At 48.6% G+C, this 26,529-nt stretch overlaps 1 protein-coding gene across 1 annotated transcript in view; it reads right to left on the reverse strand.

Moving 5' to 3' along the window:
* The window catches only part of ARMH3 (armadillo like helical domain containing 3), a 160,489-nt gene that overhangs the window by 63,169 nt on the left and 70,791 nt on the right, over positions 1–26,529 (reverse strand). Inside the window, 3 exon segments of the mRNA XM_008179796.4 lie at positions 17,904–17,979; positions 24,599–24,725; positions 25,761–25,843. Of these exon segments, the coding sequence (XP_008178018.2) occupies positions 17,904–17,979; positions 24,599–24,725; positions 25,761–25,843 (286 nt within the window).

The raw sequence follows: 26,529 nt of genomic DNA on the forward strand, positions 1-26,529 counted from the left end.
TGCATATTAGGCAATTGCAAAGCTAAATTCTCAGCGTTCTCTCTTCTAACCCATTTACCAACCGGATTTGGGCTTTCATTTTCAAAACACAAAAGGGCCTCATCTTCAGAGATGGTCCGTGCCCGCAGCCGCCGCTGATGGGACCAGGTGTTGCTGCGCTCAGCACCTCTGGCAGGCAGCCCAAAGCTAGCATGTAGCACAAGGCTGCCAGTGACTACATCGCTCCTGACACGACAAACCTTCACCCACTGAGTGCAGAGTTAAAGTGAAGCAAGCGACCTTGATCCTGGCCCAATGACAAGGTCCTGAGCAGCTCCAGGATGGGGGGGGGCCTACCTCTGCCCCCCCACGTGAGAAAATGTTTGTATGGAACTATAGAAACCACGGGACATGGAAGAACAGATATTAGCCACTGCAAATTCCACAGCCTGTCTCCACTCCACCACCAAGACGCTACATGTCACACAGCGGCTGACCTCAAAGCAGCAAGGGCTTTCAAATGCTAACGCCTGAAGAACCTGGAAACATATGGCAGATCATCGGCTGCCGGAATTAGGAGGAAGCGTGTGCTTATCTCAAATGTCCATAAAAAGTTAATGCAGAGTTTTAACTCCAAAGCAAATCAATTATGCCACCAAATTATAAGCAGGATATTAAATAATTCACCAGAGGAAAAAGTCTAAATAAAAGCAATGGGTCTTTTGAATACACGCACATGCCCCTGTTTGATAAGCTCCATAAGCCTTTGGAGACACTGCGTAAAGAATGGTCTATAAAATAAAGTGTATCGTGTTCACACCCTCATGTCAGCAGAGAAAGCTTTCCATTAATTTGTACAACACACAACCTTCAGGAAGAAAGATCCAATTGAAGGTTCCGCGCCCCCCCTCCCCGCCCCCGATGTCTGGGCACCATCATTTGTACTCGTCTCTTTGGAATAAAGGGCTTTTATTGCCCCTCACAGCACACACCACCAGCTACATTTCCTGCCCCGAGGGGCAGCAGTTCTTATTACTGTAACCAAAACCATCCTTGAAAGTCAATGGTCCTGACATTATGGTTATGCCATCATATGCCAGCAATGCCCCTCTGCTATGTACATTGGCCAAACTGGACAGTCACTACGCAAGAGGATAAATGGACACAAGTCAGATATCAGGAATGGCAATATACAAAAACCTGTAGGAGAACACTTCAACCTCCCTGGCCACACAATAGCAGATGTAAAGGTTGCCATCTTACAGCAAAAAAACTTCAGGACCAGACTCCAAAGAGAAACTGCTGAGCTCCAGTTCATTTGCAAATTTGACACCATCAGATCAGGATTAAACAAAGACTGTGAATGGCTATCCAACTACAGAAACAGTTTCTCCTCCCTTGGTGTTCACACCTCAACTGCTAGCAGAGCACCTCACCCTCCCTGATTGAACTAACCTCGTTATCTCCACACTGATATATACCTGCCTCTGGAGATTTCCATTACTTGCATCTGAAGAAGTGAGGTTCTTACCCACGAAAGCTTATGCTCCCAGTACTTCTGTTAGTCTCAAAGGTGCCACAGGACCCTCTGTTGCTTTTTAATGGTCCTGACAGCTGAACTCATCCTTTCCTTGGCCACCAAGTCTGCATGACACCCCAACCGTTCCAACAGACCCAAGCAACTCTTCATAATCCAGCTACGGAGGAGAAAACACAGCGTTGTAATTAACGCACACAGCAATGGCCCAATGAATCCCTAACACAACAAGATGTAGCTTTGGGGCTCAGGCTCTGCCAGCAATGTCACCGGTGCCCTGCAGAGCCCTCCCCATAGCAAACTCCCCGAAGAAAAGACATTGGCAAGAATGTTTTTATTCTCCTACAAAACGGGAGTTTGCTGCTGTCAGGGCTGGCTCTGGCTTTTTTGCCATCCCAGGCAAAAAAGCCTCCCGCCGCCCACCCCTCCCCCCCAGCGCAGCAGGGGAGGGCACCGAGCCCGGCCACAGGCCGCTCTCCCCGACCAGCCGGAGCGCAGGAGGGAGGGCAGTGAGCCCGCCGCGGCTCCGCTGGTGGCCAGAGCACCGGGGGGAGGGCGGAGAGCCCAGCCGGGGCTCCGCTGGCGGCTGGAGCCCTGGGAGGAGGGCGGAGAGCCCGGCCGCGGCTCCGCTGGTGGCCAGAGTGCCGGGGGGAGGGCGGCGAGCCCGGCCGGGGCTCCGCTGACAGCCAGAGCACCGGTGGGAGGGCAAGCCCGCCGCGGCTCCGCTCTCCCCGGCGGCCTGAGCACCAGGGGAGGGCGGCGAGCCCACTGCGGCTCCGCTCTCCCTGGTGGCCGGAGCTGGAGCGCCGCGCCGCCCCACTCCAGGTGCCGCCCCAAGCACAAGCTTGGTGGGCTGGTGCCTGGAGCTGGCCCTGGCTGCTGTGATCCCCTCTCCAGACCTGGCCAGCATAAGGAAGAGCCTCTTCTCAGGATGCCCTGCTGAAAAGTAGCAAGGACTGCACTACTGGGGTCATATGGGATTCTCAAGCTCTGCCCCACATGCCTCACATCAGCATGAGATGGCACACACAACCGACTGTGCAGTTCTTCGTAAGACCATCATCATCCTTCCCGCTGAGCAACAAAATAGCTAATTGCCATTTCCAACGGCAGAGCCTTCAGTATTAACCCTGCATTGAGATGAATGGGGCAAGTCAGACCTCAAAGCTACTGCTTCTAAATGTGTGCAAAATCACGCAGACAGATCTGCATCAGTTTTCACCCCATTCGCAGCCTGACAATGATCTTTCCAGCTCCCAGGGCAAGAGCGATTGTTTGAAATCTCACACTCACATTCTGGAGCACAAGATGGTGGCCTCCCAGAAAATGGGTCTGGGCTCTCTGAGACACTATAATTCAGCCCAATTCAAGCCCTGCAATATTCTAAATTAGATGCAAAGATGCCAAAACCCACGAGACTTTTTTAAATGTGTAGAGAGAAAACAATTAATTGGAGTTCCCCTTTTTCCAATCGCCAGTGTTCTGGTTTCTCAGCATCTCCGGCTGTGCCATCAGGCGCTCACTGGCTGCTGTGACCCTAACACCACTTCTACCGGTGTGACACAGTCTGCTCCATGCACATCACAGAGAGCTCCTGAAATCAAAACATCTTAAACCTTGAAAGCTAGGATGCATTTCCACCAACATGGTCTGTTTTCTTTTAATAAAACAGAAGTCTTATTTTAGCTTTCTGTGCCTTCCTGGGGACTGTTTTCCACATTTTTGGTGTAATCCTCAAATTGATTGCAGCTTTTGGAGTCATGCTAGTGATCTATTATCATTGCTTTCAGTACACGACTAAGGTAGGCACTTCATTATCTTAATGAGCAGATGTACTTAATGAGGTGGTACTTTGTCAATTTAGTCCTAAAGGAAAAATGAAGAGAAGAGAACGTTTCCATTTCTAGTGAAAAAGCAAACTGCAGAATAATTCAGGTGGCTGTGATTCTTCAGAGAGCAACAGATTTCCTCGAAACGGGCGTCAGAGCAGCAGCGTCACTGTGCTGGTGTTCAGGTCAGGAAGGCCATCACCCGCTCACAACTATGTTTACGTTGTCTGGGTTATGAAGAAAAGCGCTCAATGATTTCCCTTCATTTCAGTGAATTGTTACGGCTAGATTGGCACCAGTGGAGACAGGAACGCTGTATTTATTCTCAAAAAAGGCGCAGCATGGGCTGAATCTGTACAAGCTTCCTTCAACCCTGACCTGGCAGGACCAACAGCAGGGGCCGAGCAGGCCAGTCACAGGGTCCATTCCTGGCTTCTCTGCTAGGCTGTGACTGCCAAAGGGGTCAAGAATGAGGGTGACACTTGTCAATTAGGAACTGGACCGAGGCCATCCGCAATCCCACAGAACTAGTTACTAGGACCCTGCTGGTAAAAACAAGAGAGCCTAAAAAAGGAAACCAAAGCCATGTGTTTTCGGTTGTCTTTGACATTGAACAACCACCTTAAGTTGTGGGAAACATGTTGGTGAACACACATCCTGGCTTTGCAAAAGACAAATCTTTTATTACTGGTTACATATCAAGCGTACCTCTGACACTCTTGCCTTCACACCTAACCAGTAATAACGGCCAGGGAAGATCCAGAAGTCACCTCAGACTGGGCAGATGGAGCCGCTTTAAAGAGGCCATCAGCATGCCCAGTAAGGCATCCCCTGCTGGTGTATTATTGGGCCATTAGCAGCAAACTTAAACCAAAGAGGCCATTAGCATGTTCCCTTCCACCCAGAGGAACATGAAACAGAGAGACAAATGGGTGGAACGCTATCACAGACAACACCCATGATTGGCACACAGTGGAAATACAGTCTAGTCAAGCAGTTTAGGTCCAAAAGGTGATTTTCTACAAACCTGTCTGAAGCTAGAAGGAAAGCATCCAGTGGCTTGGAACTATTCACCACTACTGCCCAAAAACCCAGCCACTGCTAATGTGCAATTTTTGTGTTTCTCGACAGAGGCAGCATTGAGCCAGCAAAGCGAGAGAGGGAGCTCTCCCCTGCTAATACATTTCTGCAGGACAGATGGGTCAGCTGCACTCCCGTGCAATCAAGCGGTCACCCCAGTCGCACTGAGAAATACTTTCCCCTCCTCCACCCTCTCTGCCCACAGAAGCTGCTCCCAGTGACTTCCACATCTGAAGGTTTGCGCCTGTGTACAGGTAATGAGCAGCTTAACCAACACAATTGCAGGGCAGGTGTCTGCAGTGCACAGGAAGGAATCGCCGGACAGGACTGCCCTCTTCCCAGCCCTGCTGCCATGGTGCACAACAGATGGGATCCGCACAGCAGGACCTCAAGCAACAGGGTGGGGATGCAAATAACATGAGCTAAGCAGATCCTGCCCAAGCCTCACAAACTGTTACCACCTTAAGGAGGAAGGGGACCCGGCGGGGGGGGGAGGGGCCAGAGGAAGGGGACCAGGCGGGGAGGGGGGCCCAGAGGAAGGGGACCCAGCGGGGAGTGGGGCCCAGAGGAAGGGGACCCAGCGGGGGGGCCCGGAGGACAAAGGTTCACTGGAAGGTAAACAGCTTGGTAGGTGAATACTTGTCTGCTAAGGCCCACACAGCCAGGCTGGCGTGTTTGCTGACTACAGGAAGATATTCCCAAACAGCTGACTGGTGAAGTTCTGCAGCAGAGGAGCCCTGCTCTCCCAGCAGAACGGACCCTCACCTGAAGAGGGCAGGCAGTAGGCTCCCAGAGTGCAGGGAGGGGTCTGCTTGGAAATCACCCTCCCCGGCCCTGCCTTGTTGCCTTTCTGAGTGAGGAGAAGAGAAGGGGCTCCTCCAATTACAGGCAATGACGAGAAGCCCAGAAAGCCTGGCTGAAGCTGGCAGTGACCCGGGAGCAAAGTGCTCCTCCCCACCTTTGAGTGGGCCTACATGCCCAGGAGTCGGCTTACTGCGGCCACGGGGAGATGAGAGGGAGGGTAACCGGGGCAGCAGGATTGCCAAGTGAACCAACAGGTGTTTGCACCCCTGCAGGCTGCGTTCTCCCTGTAAAAGGGGGAGTCACAGCCGCATTGCCGGGGCCTGCTCCCCTGCAGCACGAGCCGGCTCAGTCAGCACCTCGGCTAGCTCCACAAACCTCCATTTGTCCAAGAGGCAACACCCCCTAAAAGAATTAACCCAAAAGAGCAACAAAGCCATTAAAAGCAGAACAGCAACACTGGGGCTGGCAAGTGCCTCGGGCTGCCAGAAAACCAGAGCCCACAGCCTTGGTGCACCCGTGGCAGCCAGCCTCCTACGCTGCCATGCTCCCTCAGAGGCCATCTGGGACAGCGCCCGGGCGGAGGGAGGCCTACGCTGCTCAGCTGGTACAGTGACACCACTAACCCCCCGAGTGTGGATGCAGGTTACATCAGCAGGAGAGTCCTTTTCCCTGTACAACTGATACACCAGTTCCCCAAGCGAAGTAAGCTGTACATCCAAAGAACTCGAGTGCCAATGTAATCGCGTTTACACTAGGGCTTCTGCCGGCAGAGCGGAATCGTCAAAGGCACACCCTGGCCGACAGCTATGCCAGCACAGATCAAGTGGCTGAAAGAGGGGAAGCGTCCCTTGGTGAAACTGGATGGCTTCCTACCTGATCTGCACAAGATGGGAGCTGCACTGTCCTTTCTGTGCGGCTGGAACCGGCCCTCAGAATGCCACAACTAACCAGCCCTATTCCTGGAACTGGGCCAATGCCATTAGCGACAGCATTTGACTTAAGCTGCTGCATGAGTGAGGAAGGGTGAAGGAAAACCAAGGCAGAATGACACGGGCTCATGCTCCCCAAGAGAAACCAATCAAGGTGAGTCAACTAATGATAGAGCAACAAATGGAAACCAACACAACTATGACGAACAGATGTGATTTTCAGCTGCCTCTGTGGCAGAGTTATACACAAACGACAAGAAACTAGTGAAAAAGTCGCGAAAGAACAGGTGGGGACTCCATGGCAAACTGGAAGAACCCATGTGTAGTCAGTGATGCTTGTTACTTGCTGCTTTTTCCCCCCATCCTCCCATTTTAAATTACTAGCCAGGCTGGCATGGAAAAACAGGGTCTTTGCTCCTGATTCCATATACTCCCACTGCTCCATCCCAGCTAAAGCCAGAATCCTGCTTACGTCAGGATTACCTGCTGCAGAGAGCTCCAAGATTTCACTAATAGGGACCCGTGAGGTCAGGTGGAGAATGAGCAGCAAGAGCAGATAAACTCAGAGGAACCAAGCTCCTCTCTTGCCACAGTCACCACAGCGTCTAAGCTCTGCTTTTCCATGCCAAAGTCCCTCACAACAAACACTGCAGAAGATGAGATACACAAGAAGAGCTCTTCCAACCCAACTCAAACAGCAGCTTAATGCGTAGAGTAGACCAAGAGTCCAGGACTCCTGGGTTCTACTCCTAGAATATGCCTTCACTTGAGTGCGTCACTATCTCTGCACCTCATGGTACCCATCTGGAAAAGAAGGATTATTACACTTAGCTCCCTCTCACGGGAGTCATGAAGCTTAATTAAAGTAGGTGCAAAGGGATTTTAACACAACAAATTAAAAAAGCTCTATTCCGAGCAGCTTGGAAAATTCTTTCCTCTCCTCCAGCCTGGTGTCTTGCTAACAGGAGTCTGCATGACACAGGGCAGCATCTATTGGAGAAAAGACATTTGCTAGCTCACTCCTGGGAGCACTCTTATGAGACTGCATTTCTGTAACTATCCCAGCTGTAACCGAGGCAATAACAGGGTGAGGATTTGAAAGCAAACTACCAATGGCACCAGGAGTAATTGTTTTAGTTAGTTAAAGGCCTTTTGCTATCTTGTAACACAAGATCAGCCAGGTTTGATTAGCAGTGGCAACATGCCAAAGGTCATTACTGTTAAAACATACCTCAGTGAGCAGTTTAATTGACTCATTATTCTGTCACTAGCCAGCATTTACAATTGGGCATACCAATCAATACCAACAGACCTAGAGAGCAAACCAAGCCAGCCTGAATGTCAGAGCAAAGCCCACGCAACTACTCCCACTGCCAGCCAGAGGCCTGGCTGCATAGTGTGCTGGTGAACATCTAACTGTCCTTCCACCTAGGCCTGGCTATGTTCGCCCACCACCGTGGGTCACTGCCCATCACAACGGAAGGGAAGAGGATCTGAGAGGCACTAGCCGGTCCCACACTGTGTACAGCCAGCCTCTTTGGTCGCTTGATCCCCTAACGTGGTTTCAGCCAAGCAAGCTCCCTCTGCCTCTTCAACTGCTCAGTTAGTGCTTGAGGGTAGCACTAGGGTAAATTTCTATTTATCTTACACTTCCCTTGGCTATTTGAGTTCCCATCAAAGCAGTCCAAAGCTCGTCCTCTGTCTCTACTCGTCTGCTGCTCACCACGGACCCCTCCTTGCACTCTCAAGTTGAGTGAAGCTGCCTGTGATCCGCAGAGAAGCACAACGTCTCCCCAGCACTCCCATGGCCTGGCGCCTGCGTAAACCCAACAGCCATTCATTACAAGCCTCCTAGAGCACGAGCCGGTCTCGCCCCACTCTGACCTACTGACTCCTCGCTGTATGGCACGTACCACAGCTGTGCCCCAGACAGGCTGCAGCTTTCTACGGAATCCTACGGCCCCTCCTCCGGTGGTGGAGTGGTGAAAAAAGAAGTGGGTACGCTGACCTTTTCGGCGTTGCAGGCCAGGCAGTGGTAAGGTAGGTACTAAGGGGGTGCAGACGTACCCTCGTTTTGAACTGGGTTTAGGCCAGGGGTTGGCAACCTTTCAGAAGTGGTGTGCTGAGTCTTCATTTATTCGTGCTGATTTAAGGTTTCATGTGCCAGTCATACATTCTAACGTTTTTAGGTCTCTTTCTATAAGTCTATAATATAGAACTAAACTATACAACCGCATCTGCTCCAACCCCTCGGACAGAGATCAACACCTACAAGATCTTCACCAAGCATTCTCAAAACTAAGATACCCGCACAAGGAAATAAGGAAACAAATCAACAGAGCCAGACGTGTACCCAGAAGCCTCCTGCTACAAGACAAGCCCAAGAAAGAAACCAACAGAACTCCACTGGCCATCACCTGCAGTCCTCAGCTTAAACCTCTCCAACGCATCGTCAGTGATGTACAACCCATCCTGGACAATGATCCCTCACTTTCACAGACCTTGGGAGGCAGGCCAGTCCTCGCCCACAGACAACCTGCCAACCTTAAGCATATTCTCACTAGCAACCACACTCCGCACCATAACAACTCTAACTCAGGAACCAATCCATGCAACAAACCTCGATGCCAACTCTACCCACATATCTACACCAACACCACCATCACAGGACCTAACCAGATCAGCTACAACATCACCGGTTCATTCACCTGCACGTCCACCAATGTTATATATGCCATCATGTGCCAGCAATGCCCCTCTGCTATGTACATTGGCCAAACTGGACAGTCACTACATAAAAGGATAAATGGACACAAGTCAGATATCAGGAATGGCAATATACAAAAACCTGTAGGAGAACACTTCAACCTCCCTGGCCACACAATAGCAGATGTAAAGGTAGCCATCGAATCATAGAATATCAGAGTTGGAAGGGACCTCAGGAGGTCATCTAGTCCAACCCCCTGCTCAAAGCAGAACCAATCCCCAGACAGATTTTTGCCCCAGATCCCTAAATAGCCCCCTCAAGGATTGAACTCACAACCCTGGGTTTAGCAGGCCAATGCTCAAACCACTGAGCTATCCCTCCCTCCATCTTACAGCAAAAATCCTTCAGGACCAGACTCCAAAGAGAAACTGCCGAGCTCCAGTTCATTTGCAAATTTGACACCATCAGATCAGTATTAAACAAAGACTGTGAATGGCTAGCCAATTACAGAAGCAGTTTCTCCTCCCTTGGTGTTCACACCTCAACTGCTCTGGAGATTTCCATTACTTGCATCTGAAGAAGTGAGGTTCTTACCCACGAAAGCTTATGCTCCCAACACTTCTGTTAGTCTTAAAGGTGCCACAGGACCCTCTGTTGCTTTTTACAGATTCAGACTAACACGGCTACCCCTCTGATGCTGAGCTTCAGTTCATTTGCAAATTTGACACCATCAGATCAGGATTAAACAAAGACTGAACGGCTAGCCAACTACTGAAGCAGTTTCTCCTCCCTTGATGTTCACACCTCAACTGCTAGCAGAGCCCCTCACCCTCCCTGATTGAACTAACCTCGTTATCTCCAGACTGATTCTTGCCAGCATATTTATACCTGCCCCTGGAAATTTCCATTACATGCATCCGACGAAGTGGGCATTCACCCACGAAAGCTTATGCTCCAATACATCTGTTAGGCTTAAAGGTGCCACAGGACTCTCTGTTGCTTTTTACAGATCCAGACTAACACGGCTACCCCTCTGATACTAAACTATTGTTGTACGTAAAGTAAATAAGGTTTTTAAAATGTTTAAGAAGCTTCATTTAAAATTAAATTAAAATGCAGAGCCCCCCGGACCGGTGACCAGGACCCAGGCAGCGTGAGTGCCACTGACAATCAGCTCCGCACGCGTTGCCATAGGTTGCCTACACCTGGTTTAGGCTATGATTACACTGGAGGCAAACATGAGAAGTGCCATTACAATGTGTTTTTGGCAGTCACTCACAGACCAACTTAACAATTACATTGTTCTTTAATTATTTTAATAGTTTTGTAACTAAAAGTGTGTAAACTCCATATTCCCCCAGAGAGAAGAGAAGAGAACTCTGGTTACCCGCTGCCTCTCCCAGCGCTCCAGTCCCCGGCTCTTGAGTTCATTCTGTGGAGCACCCGAAAGACGGCCAGGGGCTGTTGTTTGAGAGCTGGGAGACAGGGCTACACTAATGCAAACAGCAGCACAGTCTCAAACTTAAATGAAGCTATTCTCACACAGTCTGGCTGCTCACACAGATTGCCGGCCAGCATATCCCTTCGGTATGCCCAAGTGATGCTCTGCACACTCCGCTGCCTGGGAGGGCTCAGACAGCAGCTGCAGAACCCGCGGTGCCTTCCGCACAAAGGAAAAGTACCACCAAGGGCAGCTACCATGGAATGAGACTGGCTAGCGTCAGAATGCCCAAGCGGAGATGGGTTCTACCAGCACAAATACAATCCCTTAAGACATGAATCAAAAGACCTACCACACCTCGCTACCTGCTGCCAACATTCTCCATTTTAAAACTGTTTCAGTGAAAAATAAAATGACTTTAAAAACAATGATGATGTGACTGCATTACAGATAATGGGGCAGTTCAATCTATTAATCATTGGGTTAATCTATTTATTCACCTTGAGAAAATTACTGATTAGGAGAAAGTCTATTAAAAGACTACAAGGATTCAGCCGCCACCTCTCTCATTGTGTGAGCAATCTCAGGATGTCCCCTTTGAACTCAGCTGTAATAAAATTCTCATTAAATGCAAACCTGCAAGATGTTAACACAAAGGGGCTCGTTAGCCTCAAAAAAATCACTTGCCTTGAAAGTTGCTTATTTCCTCCTAGGTGTGAAGGTCAGTTTTCCATCCACTAGCTACTGGGGTTTCTTATTTCAGCCAATCAATGCAGCTGTGACATATTGGAAAACCAACACAATTCAACCACTTGTGCCTGACCCCAACAAACCCATGCACAGCAGTGTAATCCACCACTGATGGAGCATGTACTCCACTAAGCCGGGCCCGAGCCGCCAGCCCCTGCCGCTAGGCTGCCTCTTCCAAATGTTGGTTTTCTCTCAGCTGGCAAGAAGCTTTGTGGCACAGGGGAGAGCAACAAATGTGGGCGAGATTCCACTGTACACTCACAGCTGTCCCCACACAGTGCACTACTGGGCCCTGGCACTAAACTCATGAGTCACAGGTGCAAGGTCTGGGATGGACGACAGGCCGACTCAAAGAGACTCTTCCAACACCCTGCAGAGATCAGACCGATGTCAGGCACTGGCGAGTGTAGAAATTGGAGGAAGTCTCTCTTCCTCTGTTAGCTCCTCCGTGGCCTGCTGCCTCCACATCTGCAGAGTCACAGACTTTAAGGGCAGAATGGATTATAAGATTATCAAGTCCGACCTCCTGTATATTAGAGACCATTAAATTTCACCTATTTATCCCTGCACTGAGACTAATAACTTGAGTTTGACTAAAACATCTTCCAGAAAAACAGCCAGCCATGATTTGAGGACATCAAGACATGGGGAATCCACCACTGCCCTGGGGATCTTGTTCCAGGCATTAATCACCCTCACAGTTAAAATATGCTCCCAATTTCTAATTTGATTTGTTTGGCTTCATCTTCCAGCCATTGGTTCTAGTTTGAAGTTTCTCTGGGAGATTGAGAGCCCTTTAGTACCAATATTTTCTCCCCATAAATCACTGTCATCAAGTCACCTCTTGGTCTTCTTTTTGATACACTAAACAGACTGATCTCCTTAAGTCTCTCAGTGTTGGGCATTTTCTCCAGACCACATATCATTTCGTGGTTCTTTTCTGCACTGTTTCCAATTTTTCCAACATGCTTCTTAAAACGTGAACACCAGAACTGGATGCCGTATTCCACTCCCAGCCTCACCAATGCTGTGTACAAAGGTAAAACTGCCTCCCTGCCCTTGCTCATTACTCCCTTAGCTATGTTTGCAAGGACTGTGCTGGCCCTTTTTGGCCGCAGCACCTCTACTCTGACCCCTAGGTCCTTTTCGGAGTCACGGCTTTCCAAGACACGGTCCTCCTTTCTGTGGGTCTGGCCTGCATTCCGTCTTCCGAAATGGATAACTTCCCATTTGGCTGTATTAAAAAGCGTTTTGTTTGAACAGGCCCAGCTCAACAAGTGATCCAGATGGCTCCGCATGACCACCCCACACAAGCACGGAGAGTTTAACGTGGGCAGAAGGAGCTGTAACGGGGTTCACGCCCCACTCCGACACCTCCTTGTGGCGGATATGGGAATTAGCTCTGGTAGCCAGTGCGCACTGCTCTGGTGGTGCTCCGCCCGTCACCTCTTCTGCTCCTGGACCCACGTCCCTCCAAGCACTGTGGTGTCCTCGGCCTCTGGCTGCGACACACGCTGTGCTCCCCCCTTCCGGGGGATGTCTCTGCAATCCCTGGCCAGCCACTTCTCTCAGTGGTGACTGCAGTCTGTCTAGCCACTTCCCCAGTGGCGAGGGGGAGCCTGTAGAAGGCTGCTGCATCCCCTCTACCTCCTCAGTAGATTTCCCTGGGTTACACTCCCCACAGCCCCAGCACCCTCTTTGTCCTTGCCTCAGGGCCTCAGCCTGTAGGTCCCTGCAGCCCGCCAGGATCTGCCACCTTCAGCCTGCACGGCAGCCAGTCCTCCTCGAGCTCCGGGGAGTAACTGAAGCTGCTCTGCCCTGCAGATCTTCTTATAGGGGCCTGCCCAACCCTTATTGGCTGCTCCCCTCAGGCCTTCTCTGATTGGCTACCTTCCGCGTAGCCGCCCGAGGGCTCGATTAACCTCTTAGTGCCCAGTGTGGGGCAAATCACATGAGCCAATTAACTATATATTCTGCACGTGGAGGGGAAGTAGGGACTGATACAGCCTAAGGCTGGGGGCGGGCGGGATTATAAAACAGGAAGTCAGAGCAGGAAGAGGTTGCAGAGAAGAGATCTGCAGTCACTTCCAAGAAGGAAAGAGAGTTAGCCAGGGCCAAGGAGGAGATCCAGGGGGTGAGTAAACCCTAGGGTCCTACCCTGGCCTAAGGAGTCTTGACAAGAGGCCAAGAGGGGTGAAGTAGCCACAGGGAGTGGACAAAGCTCTGGTGGCAAACTCCAGATATAGTCAAGGAGATAGAGAGGTGTGGTAGGAAGAAGCCCAGGGAAACAGTCACCGGGACCGAGCAGACGTAGGTTGCTAGTCATAGAACCCTGGGCTGGAAGCTGGAGTAGTAGGGGAACCTGGGCCTGCCTGCCAGCCACTGGGAAACAGACACAGGACCTGGAGAAGTGGAACGAAGACCATCTGAGAAGGCATCTGGACAGTTTGTCCGGTGGGACCTTGTTTCCCTGGAAGGGTGGGAACGATACAGAGACTTGGCCAGAGGGCTGAGTCACGGAGAGAGAGAGAGGGGAGCCAAAGTGTGAGCAACCAATGGAAGGGGTCACCAGACAGGGGAGAGCTAATTCCCAGACCCAGGCACAAGGAGGCGCACCTGGGCGAGGGGAACGCTTTTCACTACCCTGTCCTCAGCAGCATTCACCATTCTGCCAACGTTTGCGTCATCTGCAAATTGTATCAGCCATGATTTTATGTTTACTTCTAGATGATTGACGAGAACGTTGAATAGCATCAGGCCTAGTTCCATTCTATGAGAGACCCCACTAGAAACTCCCCCATTCATTGATGGTTCCCCATTACAACTACTTTTTGAGTTTTGTCACTTAGCCAGTTCTTAATCCATTTTATGTATGGTACACTGATATTGCATAGCACTTATTTTTTAACCAGAAAGTCATGTGATGCTAAGTGAAACCTCTTACAAAGTTTAAGTATATTACATCTGCAGTTATCTTTATCAATGAAATTTATCTCAGAGAATGAAATTAGGTTTGTTTGACAAGAACTATTTTCCAAAAAAACCACATTATTGGCAATAATTATATTCCTAGCCTTTATTTTTTTTGTGATTGAATCCTGGATTCACTTTTCCATTACTTTGCCTGGGCTAACCAGTCTATAGTTACCCTAGTCATCCCACTTGCCATTCATGAATATTGGCACAACATTAGCGCTCTTCCAGTCTTCTGGAATTTCCCCCATACTCCAAGATTTATTAAAATTTAACAGCAGCAGGCTATACATCTCCTCGGCCAACTCTTTTAGGACTCTTGGGTGAAAGTTATCTGGGCCTGCAGATTTCAAAATGTTTATCTCTAGCAGATGTGTTTTAACATTCTCCATCATAGGTACTGGAACCAGGGGTGCTGCTGACCTGTTGGCTTGAAGTGGGAGCAACAACCCAAATACATGATTTCGGCACCCCCATTATAAAAACTGTTCCAGTACCACTGTTCTCCATAACTACTAATGGACTGGAAAATAATTCCTCATCCTCGTGTGATTTCAATACATCATCCTGCTCCTTTTCAAATGCTGAATAGAAATATCTCGAAAATTTCTGCCTTTTCTGCATCATTAACAATGTTACCAGCTCCATCTGATAATGGGCCTATACCATCAATTGGATTTCTTTCATTCCTAATATACTTAAACTCCTTATTGCCCTTGGCTCTGCCAGCCAGAGATTTTCCCCTGTCTTTAGCTTACCTTATCAATTTTCTAAACTTCATGACTTCATTTATATCGATTGCTATCTATTTCCCCTTTTCCCCCATGCTAGACATTGCTTTTTTATTTCTAATCTCTGCTTTCACTCCCCCAAATGAACAAGGATGGGCTTTTAGCCAAAGTTGTCCTCTTTCTTGATTGTGGAGTTGTGGCTTTTTGGCCACCTAATCAGTTAAAGTACTCCCACTTTACATGCATATTTTTCCGTCTAAATTTTTCCTCCCAAATTTCCCTGATAATTTCCCTCATCTTTGGGAAATGACGCCTTTTGAAGCACCAAGTATGTATATCACTGGCTGGGACTGTCCTCCATTTGCCTTTATTGAAAGCAATCAGGCCATGATCACTGATCCCTAGGCAACCACCAACTTCCCATCCTGGGAGTAATTTAACTTTAGCCATCACAATGAGGACCAAAACGTAGCTCTGCTTGTACGCAGAGAACAACCCGAATCTCTCATGATATGTGTTCTTGACGGTAGGAGCTGAGAGTCTTTGAACAAGACATGCCAACAGTAGACAATGGCCCACTGGCACCAGGGCATTGGTTCGGGTTAAGGGTAAAAACCAGTTTCTAAAGCTTCCATGATACGCCAGTCCAAAATGCAGGAGTGCCCACATTTTGCCCAGCTGAGACGTGCATAAACCACCTGCCTAAATCTGAAAGTCTTGCCTTCCTTGGATGAAACGCAGCCCCTCTTGCCTTTCACACAGTACGTGTGACCAGCAGACTCTGCAGGCCCCAGCAGACAGCACAGAGCAGCGAGGGGAAATTACAGAGACTAAAATGGGAAACAGGTTGATGGTTTACGTGCGATAGTCTTGAAAGTGTCCCGTCCGTCTGTTCCCCCACCCCACCCCCGGCCACGGCTCACTGAAATGAAAGTGTCTCTCGAAGTCCTGCTTGTGAGACGGAAGAACATAGTGATGTGGAAAAATCGATCCACGCGTTTAAGGCCTGTAAGCAAGCTTGACCAAACTCAGGGCCTTGACTAAAGTTTAAGGCCTGCTAAATTTTCCCTCACAACAGCTTCACAACAGAACCCAACACTCCACCCCAGTCAGGGTCGGCAGGTAAGTCCACGCGAGCTTTGCTCAAGCTGAAGCAGCATGAACACAACCTCTGTCAACTGCTAGAAGATCCATTCCCCCAAGCGCAGTCTGGGCTGCACCCAGGCCGGCCACCCGGTTAATATGGATTAAAGAAATCCCAGGGTTCTACGTGATACTGTAGTTGCGTTACCAGGACCTACTCAACAACCTTAGCCCAGGAAGAGGGGCTCTAATTAGTGCCTCCTCAGGCACACACCTGACAACTACGTGTTTGAGGCAGGCCGGCACCCTGACATCCTCCCGTAGGGAACAACAATTCATGACAAAGAAGGGATCTGAACTGAAAGGGAGGGTGGAAGAACAGCATGCACGGAGCAACAACAACTAAAATCTATCTCAAGGCTAAAACAGGAACCCGTGGGGCCAGTTTCCCCCATCCACCCGCTCTGCCGGCTGTTGGATACCCCCGGCGAGGGCAGCAGTGGGAAGGAAATCACGTTGCCAATTGTTTGCTTTTATCTTTTCAGCTGCTTGAGAGGATCAGTTTTAACGAATCAGTGTTGGGGAGACGGGGCGCCCAAAAGGGAAAGTTACCCTGCTCGTTTACATGCTACAGAGCAAGCCTAGAAACCGGGCAGCCACGTCCTTTCCACCTGTGAATACTCCCTTCCCAGTTTAGAGACGCTTCGGCGTTTCCAGAGCACTCCAAGGGCAGACACTTGTGACACTTTAAACGCTATCTGCTCTGCAGCTTCATTTAGGGAGGATTATCTGCCCACAAAGCTTTCATTTAGATCTGTTTATGAAAAATAAAGATGGGAACAAAATAAAAGTCTTCTGGAACCTCTATGTGAGGAAATGAAGCTTACAGAGGAAACCTTCAAAGGTGACTTATAGACACATAAAACACATATTTCCTTGAAATGTGCCCTGAGAGTTTGCCTTGTACACACTGTCGTCTGTTGTGAGGGAATTGCAAAGAACCGAGACAGCTCCATTAAGCTACGTTCTGCTTCCCAGGAAGGCAGCATGCCTCGGTGCAGTTCCAATTCTGACTCTGCTCCTGACTTTTAGTGTTGACTTGGGCCTCAGTTTCCCTTTCTGGAAAATATGGCCAATGCCACTGATTATTTACACGGTGGTGCCCACACCGTGTTTGGTGCCTCCCAAACACAGAGAACGGTGCAGTGCCTGCCCCACGGAGCACCCCATCGGCAATGAGAAAAACACACCAAAAGGTGGGAGAAAGGGGTCCCACACTCAAGGAGTGACTGGGGTGCTGCTGGGTACAAGCCTTGGTAGCTGACATGGGTTTTTTATGGTGATCAAACACTAAATTCCCCTCCCTCCACCTTCCAACTAGCCTGGGTCAGACCCATGGGCCATCCAGCCCAGCGTGCTGTCTCCAGCAGTGGCCAGAGATTAGAGATTTCAGAGCAAGAAACCCTGAAGCTATGATGGAAGCCTCGACAGCTGTGGACTAACGTGGTAATAGGGACAGTTACTCCCGAACCCCATCAGCTAGTGACTGACTTGTGGCCCTGGGGCAGGAGAGTTCAATAGGTCCAACTGAAACCATCTTTAAATAAGCATTTGTACTTTTTTTTAATTCCTTGCAGTTTTGAAAGGGGTTTGGGAACTGGCTTAAAGCCTCTGCATGGGCTCTGCAAAGGCGTTCTCTGTGGGCAAGACTGACACCACGAGCAGGTGACTCAGAAGCAGCGATTGTAGTCTCATGAATGCAATGGAATCAAGCAAGAGTGAAAGCCCCTTTGACCCACAATCGCCCTGCCAGCATGCCAGGGGTGCAATTAGGATGACCTCATTCCTGCTTTGACCGCGCAGAGCCCCCTGGAAGAGCTAAGCATTATTATTATAGAAATTAATTCAAACTTTCATGAACCCTCCACCCCCTTTGCTTAAGGCAGCAACTTAAATTCCAGAACAAACTCTGTGCAACAAACATGGAAGTGTCAAACCGGCCGAGCCGCACAGAACACCTCCCAAGAACTCCAAGGCTGCTATTCATTCCCACGCCTTACCTGATATTGACTAACGCATGCGTCACCTTGCTGGCGGGCTCCTTCCACTGACCGGCATTGGTCGAAAGCCGGAGCACTGAAAGAGAGGGAGAGAGATCCTTAAGACTGCTGGCACTGAACCAACAGAGCGACACTTTCTAATCAGTAAAACAGCAGCTGGAGATCCAAGTCACAACGAGACCAGCCTTCGAGAGAGCCAACAGAACCCCGCCCTCCGCCCCCATTCTGGTTGTCACGACCTGGGTTCAGGGTCTCACTCTCAGGCCATAATACGCAGCCTCTTCTGAAGCCATTTCAGAGATTTTAGGAATATAAAAAAGCTGTATAGGCCAAAGCGCAGCCTCCTTTTCTGGAGCGGGGTGAGAGGGGAATTAATCCTGCCGACCTGATTTCATCTCCATGTCTCCAGATCCCCTTCCTCCAGAAAGGAGAGCTTAGCGTCTTGGATTCATTCATTGCTCTCTGCTCATGCCACTTTCTCTGGTATCTCACTCCACATTTGCTCCCCTTCTGCTCAGCTCCAGTTCCTATTTATTCAGGGTTCCATCTGTTCTAGATCACGCCCTGTAGTTTCAGACTATCCCCATGTCGAAAGTTTCTTTGGCTCTGTTAATCAGCCTTGCAGAGAAAGATCATACCCCGGCATGGGGAGAAGCCTGCTCCCCAGAGAGACCAGCACGCCCCCTCTGGCTCACAGAGACAGGGAGCAGAGCTGAAAACACTCCAAACCGGGCAGAACGTCTCTGGAAGCCCATCGTGCTGCTGACAGAGCGTCCAAGGTATTTATTCAGGTCCAGAGTGTTTCCAGGCAGCCCATCATCTCGGCACCCACATCTCAAACCCAGTAGCGAAGCAGTGAAGAAATCCAGAACAAAGGGCGTTTTCGTGATGCAGTGTGCTCTGCCGGAACTGTGGGTGAATTCGTACTGTCAAGGAATAATCCATTTATGATGCCATGCCTGGAGCTAGGATTTTCTGAAAAGGGGTACCTGGTACATGAACACAGCTTCTCGCCCCTGAGCACAGCACCCTCATTAGGCCTGTCTATAATACTACTAGGGAAGTCAATACTACTTCAACAAAGCCCGTGAATCCATGAGCAGGATGGGTTAATGTACAGTGCTCACCAGCTCTGCAGACCTGGGTAAAGGAAGATTCAGGGCACAAACATACATAAGAACGGCCATACTTCATCAGACCAAAGGTCCATCTAGCCCAGTATCCTGTCTTCCAACAGTGGCCAGTGCCAGGTGCCTCAGAGGGAATGAACAGAACAGGGAATCATCAAGTGATCCATCCCCTGTCGCCCATTCCCCGCTTCTGGCAAACAGAGGCTAGGGACACCATCCCTGCCCATCCTGGCTAATAGCCATTAATGGACCTATCCTCCAGGAACTTATCTAGTTCTTTTTTGAATCCTGTTATAGTCTTGGCCTTTACAACATCCTCTGGCAAGGAGTTCCACAGGTTGACTGTGCATGGTGTTAAAAAATACTTCCTTTTCTTTGTTTTAAACTACTGCCTATTAATTTCATTGGGTGACCCCCTAGTTCTTGTGTTATGAGAAGGAGTAAATAACACTTCCTTATTTACTTTCTCCACACCAGTCATGATTTTATAGACCTCAATCATATCCCTCCTTAGTCATCTCTTTTCCAAGCTGAAAAGTCCCAGCCTTATTAATCTCTCCTCATACAGCAGACATTCCATACCCCTCACCATTTTTGTTGCCCTTTTCTGAACCTTTTCCAAGTCCAATATAGCTTTTTTGAGATGGGGCAACCACATCTGCACACAGTATTCAAGATGTGGGCGCCCCATGGATTTATATAGTGGCAATAGGATAGTTTCTGTCTTATGAGCTATCCCTTTCTTAATGATTCCCAACATTCTGTTCGTTTTTTTGACTGTCGCTGCACATTGAGTGGATGTTTTCAGAGAACTATCCACAATGACTCCAAGATCTCTCTCTTGAGTGGTAGCAGCTAATTTAGACCCCATCATTTTATATGTATAGTTGGGATTATGTTTTCCAATGTGCATTACTTTGCATTTATCAACATTGAATTTCATCTGCCATTTTGTTGCCCAGTCACCCAGGTTTGAGAGATCCTTTTGTAGCTCTTCGCAGTCTGCCTGGGACTTAAATATCTTGAGTAGTTTTATATCATCTACAAATTTTGCCACCTCACTGTTTACCCCTTTTCCCAGATCATTTATGAATATGCTGAATAGGACTGGTCCCGGTACAGGCCCCCTGGGGACACCACTATTTACCTCTCTCCATTCTGAAAACTGAGCATTTATACCTACCCTTTGTTTCCTATCTTTTAACCAGTTATGAATCCATGAGGGGACCTTCCCTCTTATCCAATGACAGCTTACTTTCCTTAAGAGCCTTTGGTAAGGGATCTTGTCAAAGGCTTTCAGAAAATCTAAGCACACTATATCCACTGGATCCCCCTTGTCCACATGCTAGTTGACCCCCTCAAAGAATTCTAGTAGATTGATGAAGCATGATTTCCCTTTACAAAAACCATGTTAATTATTCCCCAAAAAATTATGTTCATCTATGTGTCTGACATTTTTGTTCTTTACTATAGTTTCAACCAGTTTGCCTGGCACTGAAGTCAGGAATACCGAACTGTAATTGCCAGGGCCTCCTCTGGAGCCCTTTTAAAAAGTTGACATCACATTAGCTCCCCTCCAGTCATCTGGTACAGAAGATGACTTAAATGATAGGTTACAGATGACAGTTGTTAGTCCTGCAATTTCACATCTGAGTTCCTTCAGAACTCTGGGGTGATCATCATCTGGTCCTGGTGACTTATTACTGTTTAGTTTATCAATTTGTTCCAAAACCTCCTCTAATGACACCTCAATCTGGGACAGTTCCTCAGATGTGTCACCTAAAAAGAATGGCTCAGATCTGGGTTTCTCCCTCATATCCTCAGCCATGAAGACCGACCCAAAGAATTCATTTAGTTTCTCTGCAATGGTCTTATCGTTCCTGAGTAGTCCTTTAGCATCTCGATCCAGTGGCCCCACTGGTTGTTTAGCAGGCTTCCTGCTTCTGATGTACTTAAACATTTTTTTGCTATTACTTTTTGAACCTTTTTTGGCCTTCCTAATTATATTTTTACACTTCATTTTCCAGAGTTTATGCTCCTTTCTATTTTCCTCCTAGGATTTAACTTCCACTTTTTAAAGGATGCCTTCTTGCCTCTCACTGCTTCTTTTACTTTGTTGTTTAGCCACGATGGCTTTTTTTGGGTTCTTTTATTATGTTTTTAAATTTGGGGGATACATTTAAGTTGAGCCTCTATTATGGTGTCTTTAAAAAGTTTCCATGCAGCTTGCAAGGATTTCACTTTTGGCGCTGTACCTTTTAACTTCTGTGTAACTAACCTCCTCATTTTTGTGTAGTTCCCCTTTCTGAAATGAAATGCTACAGTGTTGGGCCACTGTGGTGTTTTCCCTGCCACAGGGGTGTTAATGTAATTATATTATGGTCACTATTACCAAGCAATCCAGCTATATTCACCTCTGGGACCAGATCCTGTGCTCCACTTAGGACTAAATCAAGAATTGCCTCTCCTCTGGTGGGCTCCAGGACTAGCTGCTACAAGAAGCAGTCATTTAAAGGTGTCAAGAAACTTTATCTCTGCATCCCATCCTGAGGTGACATGTACCCAGTCAATATGGGGATAGCTGAAATCCCCCATTATTATTATTATTGAGGTTTTTTATTTTAATAGCCTCTCTAATCTCCCTGAGCATTTCAGTCACTATCACATCCCGGCCAGGTGGTCGGTTATATATCCCCACTGCTAGAGTCTTATTATCCAAGCATGGAATTCCTATCAGAGATTCTATGGTAGTTTGGTTCATTTAAGATTTTTACTTCATTTGATTCTATGCTTTCTTTCACATATAGTGCCATGAACTTTACATGAACTGGGACATTTGGTCCACTTTACAAAAGCACCCTGTCCTTTGGCTCTATTATTAGTCTCTACCCACAACTGGCCCAGAAGAGGGCAAGTGCAGAGCGAGCACATTGGCAAAGCTCCTTGGACACTATGCCTAGCCAGACACAGCTCTAGCGCCTCGCTTTCCGGAGCCCCAGACGTCTGCAGTTTTCTAGAAGAAAAGAAGGTGCCAGCTCTGTGTAACGCTGTTTTGTCAGAGAGCAAGTATCCCATTTCTGACACCGGCAGCGATGAATTCAGAGCGGGTTTCCACTCAGGCATCTGTAGTGTTAATTCACGGGGTTTCGCTTCACAGAGCGGAACGAAAACGTATTCATGTGAGAAATGAATTGTTTCAGCAGGTCAGACATGCCTATTGCTGCCCAGTCGAGAGAGTATGAGCGTGTTATTCCTTCGTTCCACTTTTCTCTGGCTTCACCCACTGCCCAGTGCAGACATGTCCTTGGGCAGTGATTGGCTCCAAAGGCAAGGGCGGCAGCATTTGCTTTGTGAGCACCACTGACTCTTTGGTACTTTGCATGGGTGACAAAAAAATACAGGTAATTTACACCAGAGGGATAAAACCGGAAGAACATAAGAACGACCAGACTGAGTCAGACCAGTGGTCCATCTAGCCTAGTATCCTGTCTCTGACAGCAGCTGGTGTTAGGTGCCCAGAGGGAATGAACAGAGCAGGGGAATTTATTGAGCGATCCATTCCCTGTTATCCAGTCCTAGCTTCTGGCAGTCAGAGGTTTAGGGACACCCAGAGCATGGGGTTGTGTCCCTGCCCGTCTTGACTAACAGCCACTGATGGACCCGTCCTCCAGAACAGGGGTGGCCAACCTGAGAAGGAGCCAGTATTTACCGACGTACATTGCCAAAGGGCCACAGTAATATGTCAGCAGCCCCCCATCAGCTCCCCAACTCCCATCTCCCGCCCACTGGCAGCCCCACCGATCAGCGCCTCCCCCTTCCCCTCCCCTGATCAGCTGTTTCGTGGCGTGCAGGAGGCTGTGGGGGGCAGGGAGAGGAGTGAGGGCAAAGCAGGCTGAGGGGAGGGGACGGGAAGGGGTGGACTGGGGGCCAGACCTGTGGCAGAGCCAGGGGTTGAGCAGTGAGCACCCCCTGGCACATTGGACAGTTGGCGCCTGGAATCGGTGCGTATACAAGGAGCCGCATATTAACTTCTGAAGAGCCGCAGGTGGCTCCGGAGCCACAGGTTGGCCACCCCTGCTCTAGGAACTTAGCTAGTTCTTTTTTTAACCCACTTATATTTTTAACCTTCACAACATCTCCTGGCAAGGAGTTCCACAGGTTGACTGTGTGTTGTATGAAGAAGTATTTCCTTCTGTTTGTTTTAAACCTGCTGCCTATTCATTTCATTGGGTGACCCCTAGTTCTTGTGTTATAGGAAGGGGCAAACACTTCCTTATTCACTTTCTCCACACCAGCCATGATTTTATAGACCTTGATCATATCCCCCCTTAGTCTTCTCTTTGCCAAGCTAGACAGTCCCAGTCTTATTAATCTCTCCTCATACGGAAGCTGTTCCATTCACCTTATCACTTTGGTTGCCCTTCTCCATACCTTTTCCAGTGCTAATGGATTTCTTTTGAGATGAGATGTCATTTATTCTGCAGAGATTCAATTCAATTGCAGTCGGAAGAAACAGCTATTTTAATGGGGGTGCTTCTCTGCATCTAGTCTGTAGTGCACCGTGGCTGGCTGGCTCTCTCTTCCAGGTCTTCTAGCCCCTGTTATGTGCTTGTGTTACTCCCATTATTTACAATGGCAGTTACATGTTCACACTGGGAGTGGGAGTGACCGGGGGGACATACCCCTCAGGAGAGGGGCAGACAAAGAGGCACAGACATCCCTTTATCCGCAGCTTCCAGCACACAGGCATTAAACCAGCCCTGCTGCGGTTGTTCAATGCAGGCTCGTTTGTGTACTGCTTGATTATGCCTCCACATGTTTTTTTGCTTCTCTCCTTTGTTCCTTGCTTCCCTGCTGGGTTCACTTGGTGGTATTCCAATGCACTCCTCTCTCTTTGAAGGATGGTTTCTCCTTGCTTTGCCAGTGTGCGCATTCTTCTGTCCAGCGATTTCCTCCGCCCGGCCCGTGGGTTTGTGGGGGCTGCTCTCTGGCTTTGTTCTGGCGCCGCAGGAGCCCAGCGTGTGATTTGTCCAAGGCAGCGGGTTTCTTGTCATGCATTTCTCAAATGCTTTTCACCCCTTTTGTTCACAATGCCCATTTCCCTGTGCTGATTGGTTCTGCAGCTTGTGTTTGCTCTCCAACCTGGGATGAAGGCATGTTTTCCCAGCTGGGAGCGCAACACGGCTTGGCAGAGACAAACTATAGGCTGGTTAACTCTACATGAGGGTTCAGGGTGTTTTTGATGACATTTCAATATCACATATTTAGTCACATGGCAAATACAGATTTGCATTAACAACACATGCTTGTTCGACAGGTGCCCTCTTGTACACCGTCCTGGATCACTTGAACAGGCCTGTTCCTTTGGTGAAGAGCCAATGAAATTTATTCTTTTCACAGATTTATCCCTTTCTCAAGTCTTAATTTACTGGGTATCTATGCAAATACAGAAACATGTATATTCACGCCCCCCCCCCCCCCAAACATGCACCGCCGCGCATCTCTCACACAGCTTATTTCTTGCTTGTTTTTATCAATGGCATCTCAAATAGGCCACTCACTCACCCATGGAGTAGAGGTTATCAAAATTCTGGTGCATACGGATGATCTCGTAGTACAGCTCATCGTAGCTGCTGGGCGTTGGGAGGAAGGTGTCTCCGTAGGTGATGAACATGTTGAACAAGTTCACTACCTACAAAAAAATTACAATTACAATAGGGGATCGTTACACAAAATCTAATTTACAATAGACTCCAATCAGACCCAGATGATGTTTAAAACCTTCAGAGTAATCAGCCCATAGTACACTGGACAACATTCTTTTAGCCCATCAAAGAGTGGTCATACGCCACCTTCTTGCTCTGTCATTTCTTATGTGGAATGTGGATAAAACCTTAAGACAGGCAGATTTCTGACGCTTTGCGGAGTGGGGAGAATACAGCATGCACACCGTTACCACGACTCGGAAAACTGAGCTAATGAATTCGGGGCATGAGCTTGTAGAATCCAACGATCTACAACTCTGCCTGCTCCAGGGAATAAACCAGCCACCAACTACCTGGGATGAGAAAGGAACTTCCCTTAAGAGCAAACTTATTACATGACTGAGCACCCATTAAGGGGTTTCTCGGACCTCCCTCGGAAGCATCTGCCGTGAGCTACTATCAGAAACAGGCCAGCGGCTAGCTGGGCCAGTAATTTTCTATAGGTTATTAAGACAAGTCCCCACCCCACCCCTTTGTTTGGTTAGCTCTTTCCAGTTTCAGGGTCTCCCATCCCAAGCTGGCTTTTCCTGGTTTCTCCCACAAAACACACTTCACCCAGACTGGCAAAGGCAGGGAGACAACTCAATCTTGTCTACACCACTGGGCTTTCACCCCATCTGGGTATGAAAGACTAATATCTCCCTTCTCCTGCTTTTCTATCCCCCTTCAGTTCCCACGGAGCACAGATGTCTGGCAAACCACTGCCCTGGCCCCCAACAGGAGGACCTCTAAGGTCCCCGGTACGAGTCATCCCAGACATCCTTCTGTCCACACCCCTCATCCCAATGAGTATTGTCTTTGGGATTCTCCAATGTCTCCTTAGCATGCATAGGTTCCCAAGCTGGAGATCTGTACGTTGATCTCTGCACAGTTTAACTACCTGTTCAGCAGGCCAGCCCCAGCCCCCCACGGAACCTCCTCCTCTGGGCCATTCAACGTGAACCCACTTTCTCTACACTCACCAAGAGCGCCACGGTGAAGATGTTGTGTTTTGCCAATAGCACAGTCTCATTGGACATGAGGAACTTCAGCAAGTTGATCAGAGCTAAGGGAAAGGATAGAAGTAATCAAAGCTTTTTTCAAGAAGCCATTTAAATACAAGTGCATTTTCACCATCCTAGCCACTGGCCCAGTGATCAGGAAGTACTCAAACTTGCTAATGCCTTTACTAGTTAAAATGCTATTCTGCTCTGATAAATGACTGGAAATTAGCATCGTCCCAGGTTTATTTCTCCTCCACCAACTTCCAGATCAAATCTGTCAGTTTCAAGTGGAGTTACTTGTCAGTCAAGTCTCTTGACAATGAGGTTTTTCTACCTGTCATCACCTCAAGCTATGCCTGGAACCCGGAGAATCCAGCCGTCTCCTTTCTGCTCCATACACCATCAACATGAGGCTGTGCAATTGGAACCCTGTTGTCCCTTGTGTTGACGACACACGAGGCAGAACACACAGCACGGCTCTTCTGCAGCATTGCTGCCTCTGTGATGGTGTGATGGCACTAGTAAGGACCTGGTACTTTATTGTGCCAGTTATCTACGGCTGTGCAGGGAAGACGATAAATCCAGCTCAGATTCATCTCCTGAAGACAAATAAATCAATAAAGGCTCATCCAACACTAGTGAAAGATACTCTGAAACTAGTGAAAGATAATTAGCCCTTTCATTTGAACTCCGTTAATCTAATTAAAGGGCTTTAAGCCTGTCCAATTTACAAAGCATCACTGCATTA

This window comes from Chrysemys picta, chromosome 7, assembly GCF_011386835.1.
Source record: "Chrysemys picta bellii isolate R12L10 chromosome 7, ASM1138683v2, whole genome shotgun sequence".
In the NCBI taxonomy this organism is placed as follows: Eukaryota; Metazoa; Chordata; order Testudines; family Emydidae; genus Chrysemys; species Chrysemys picta.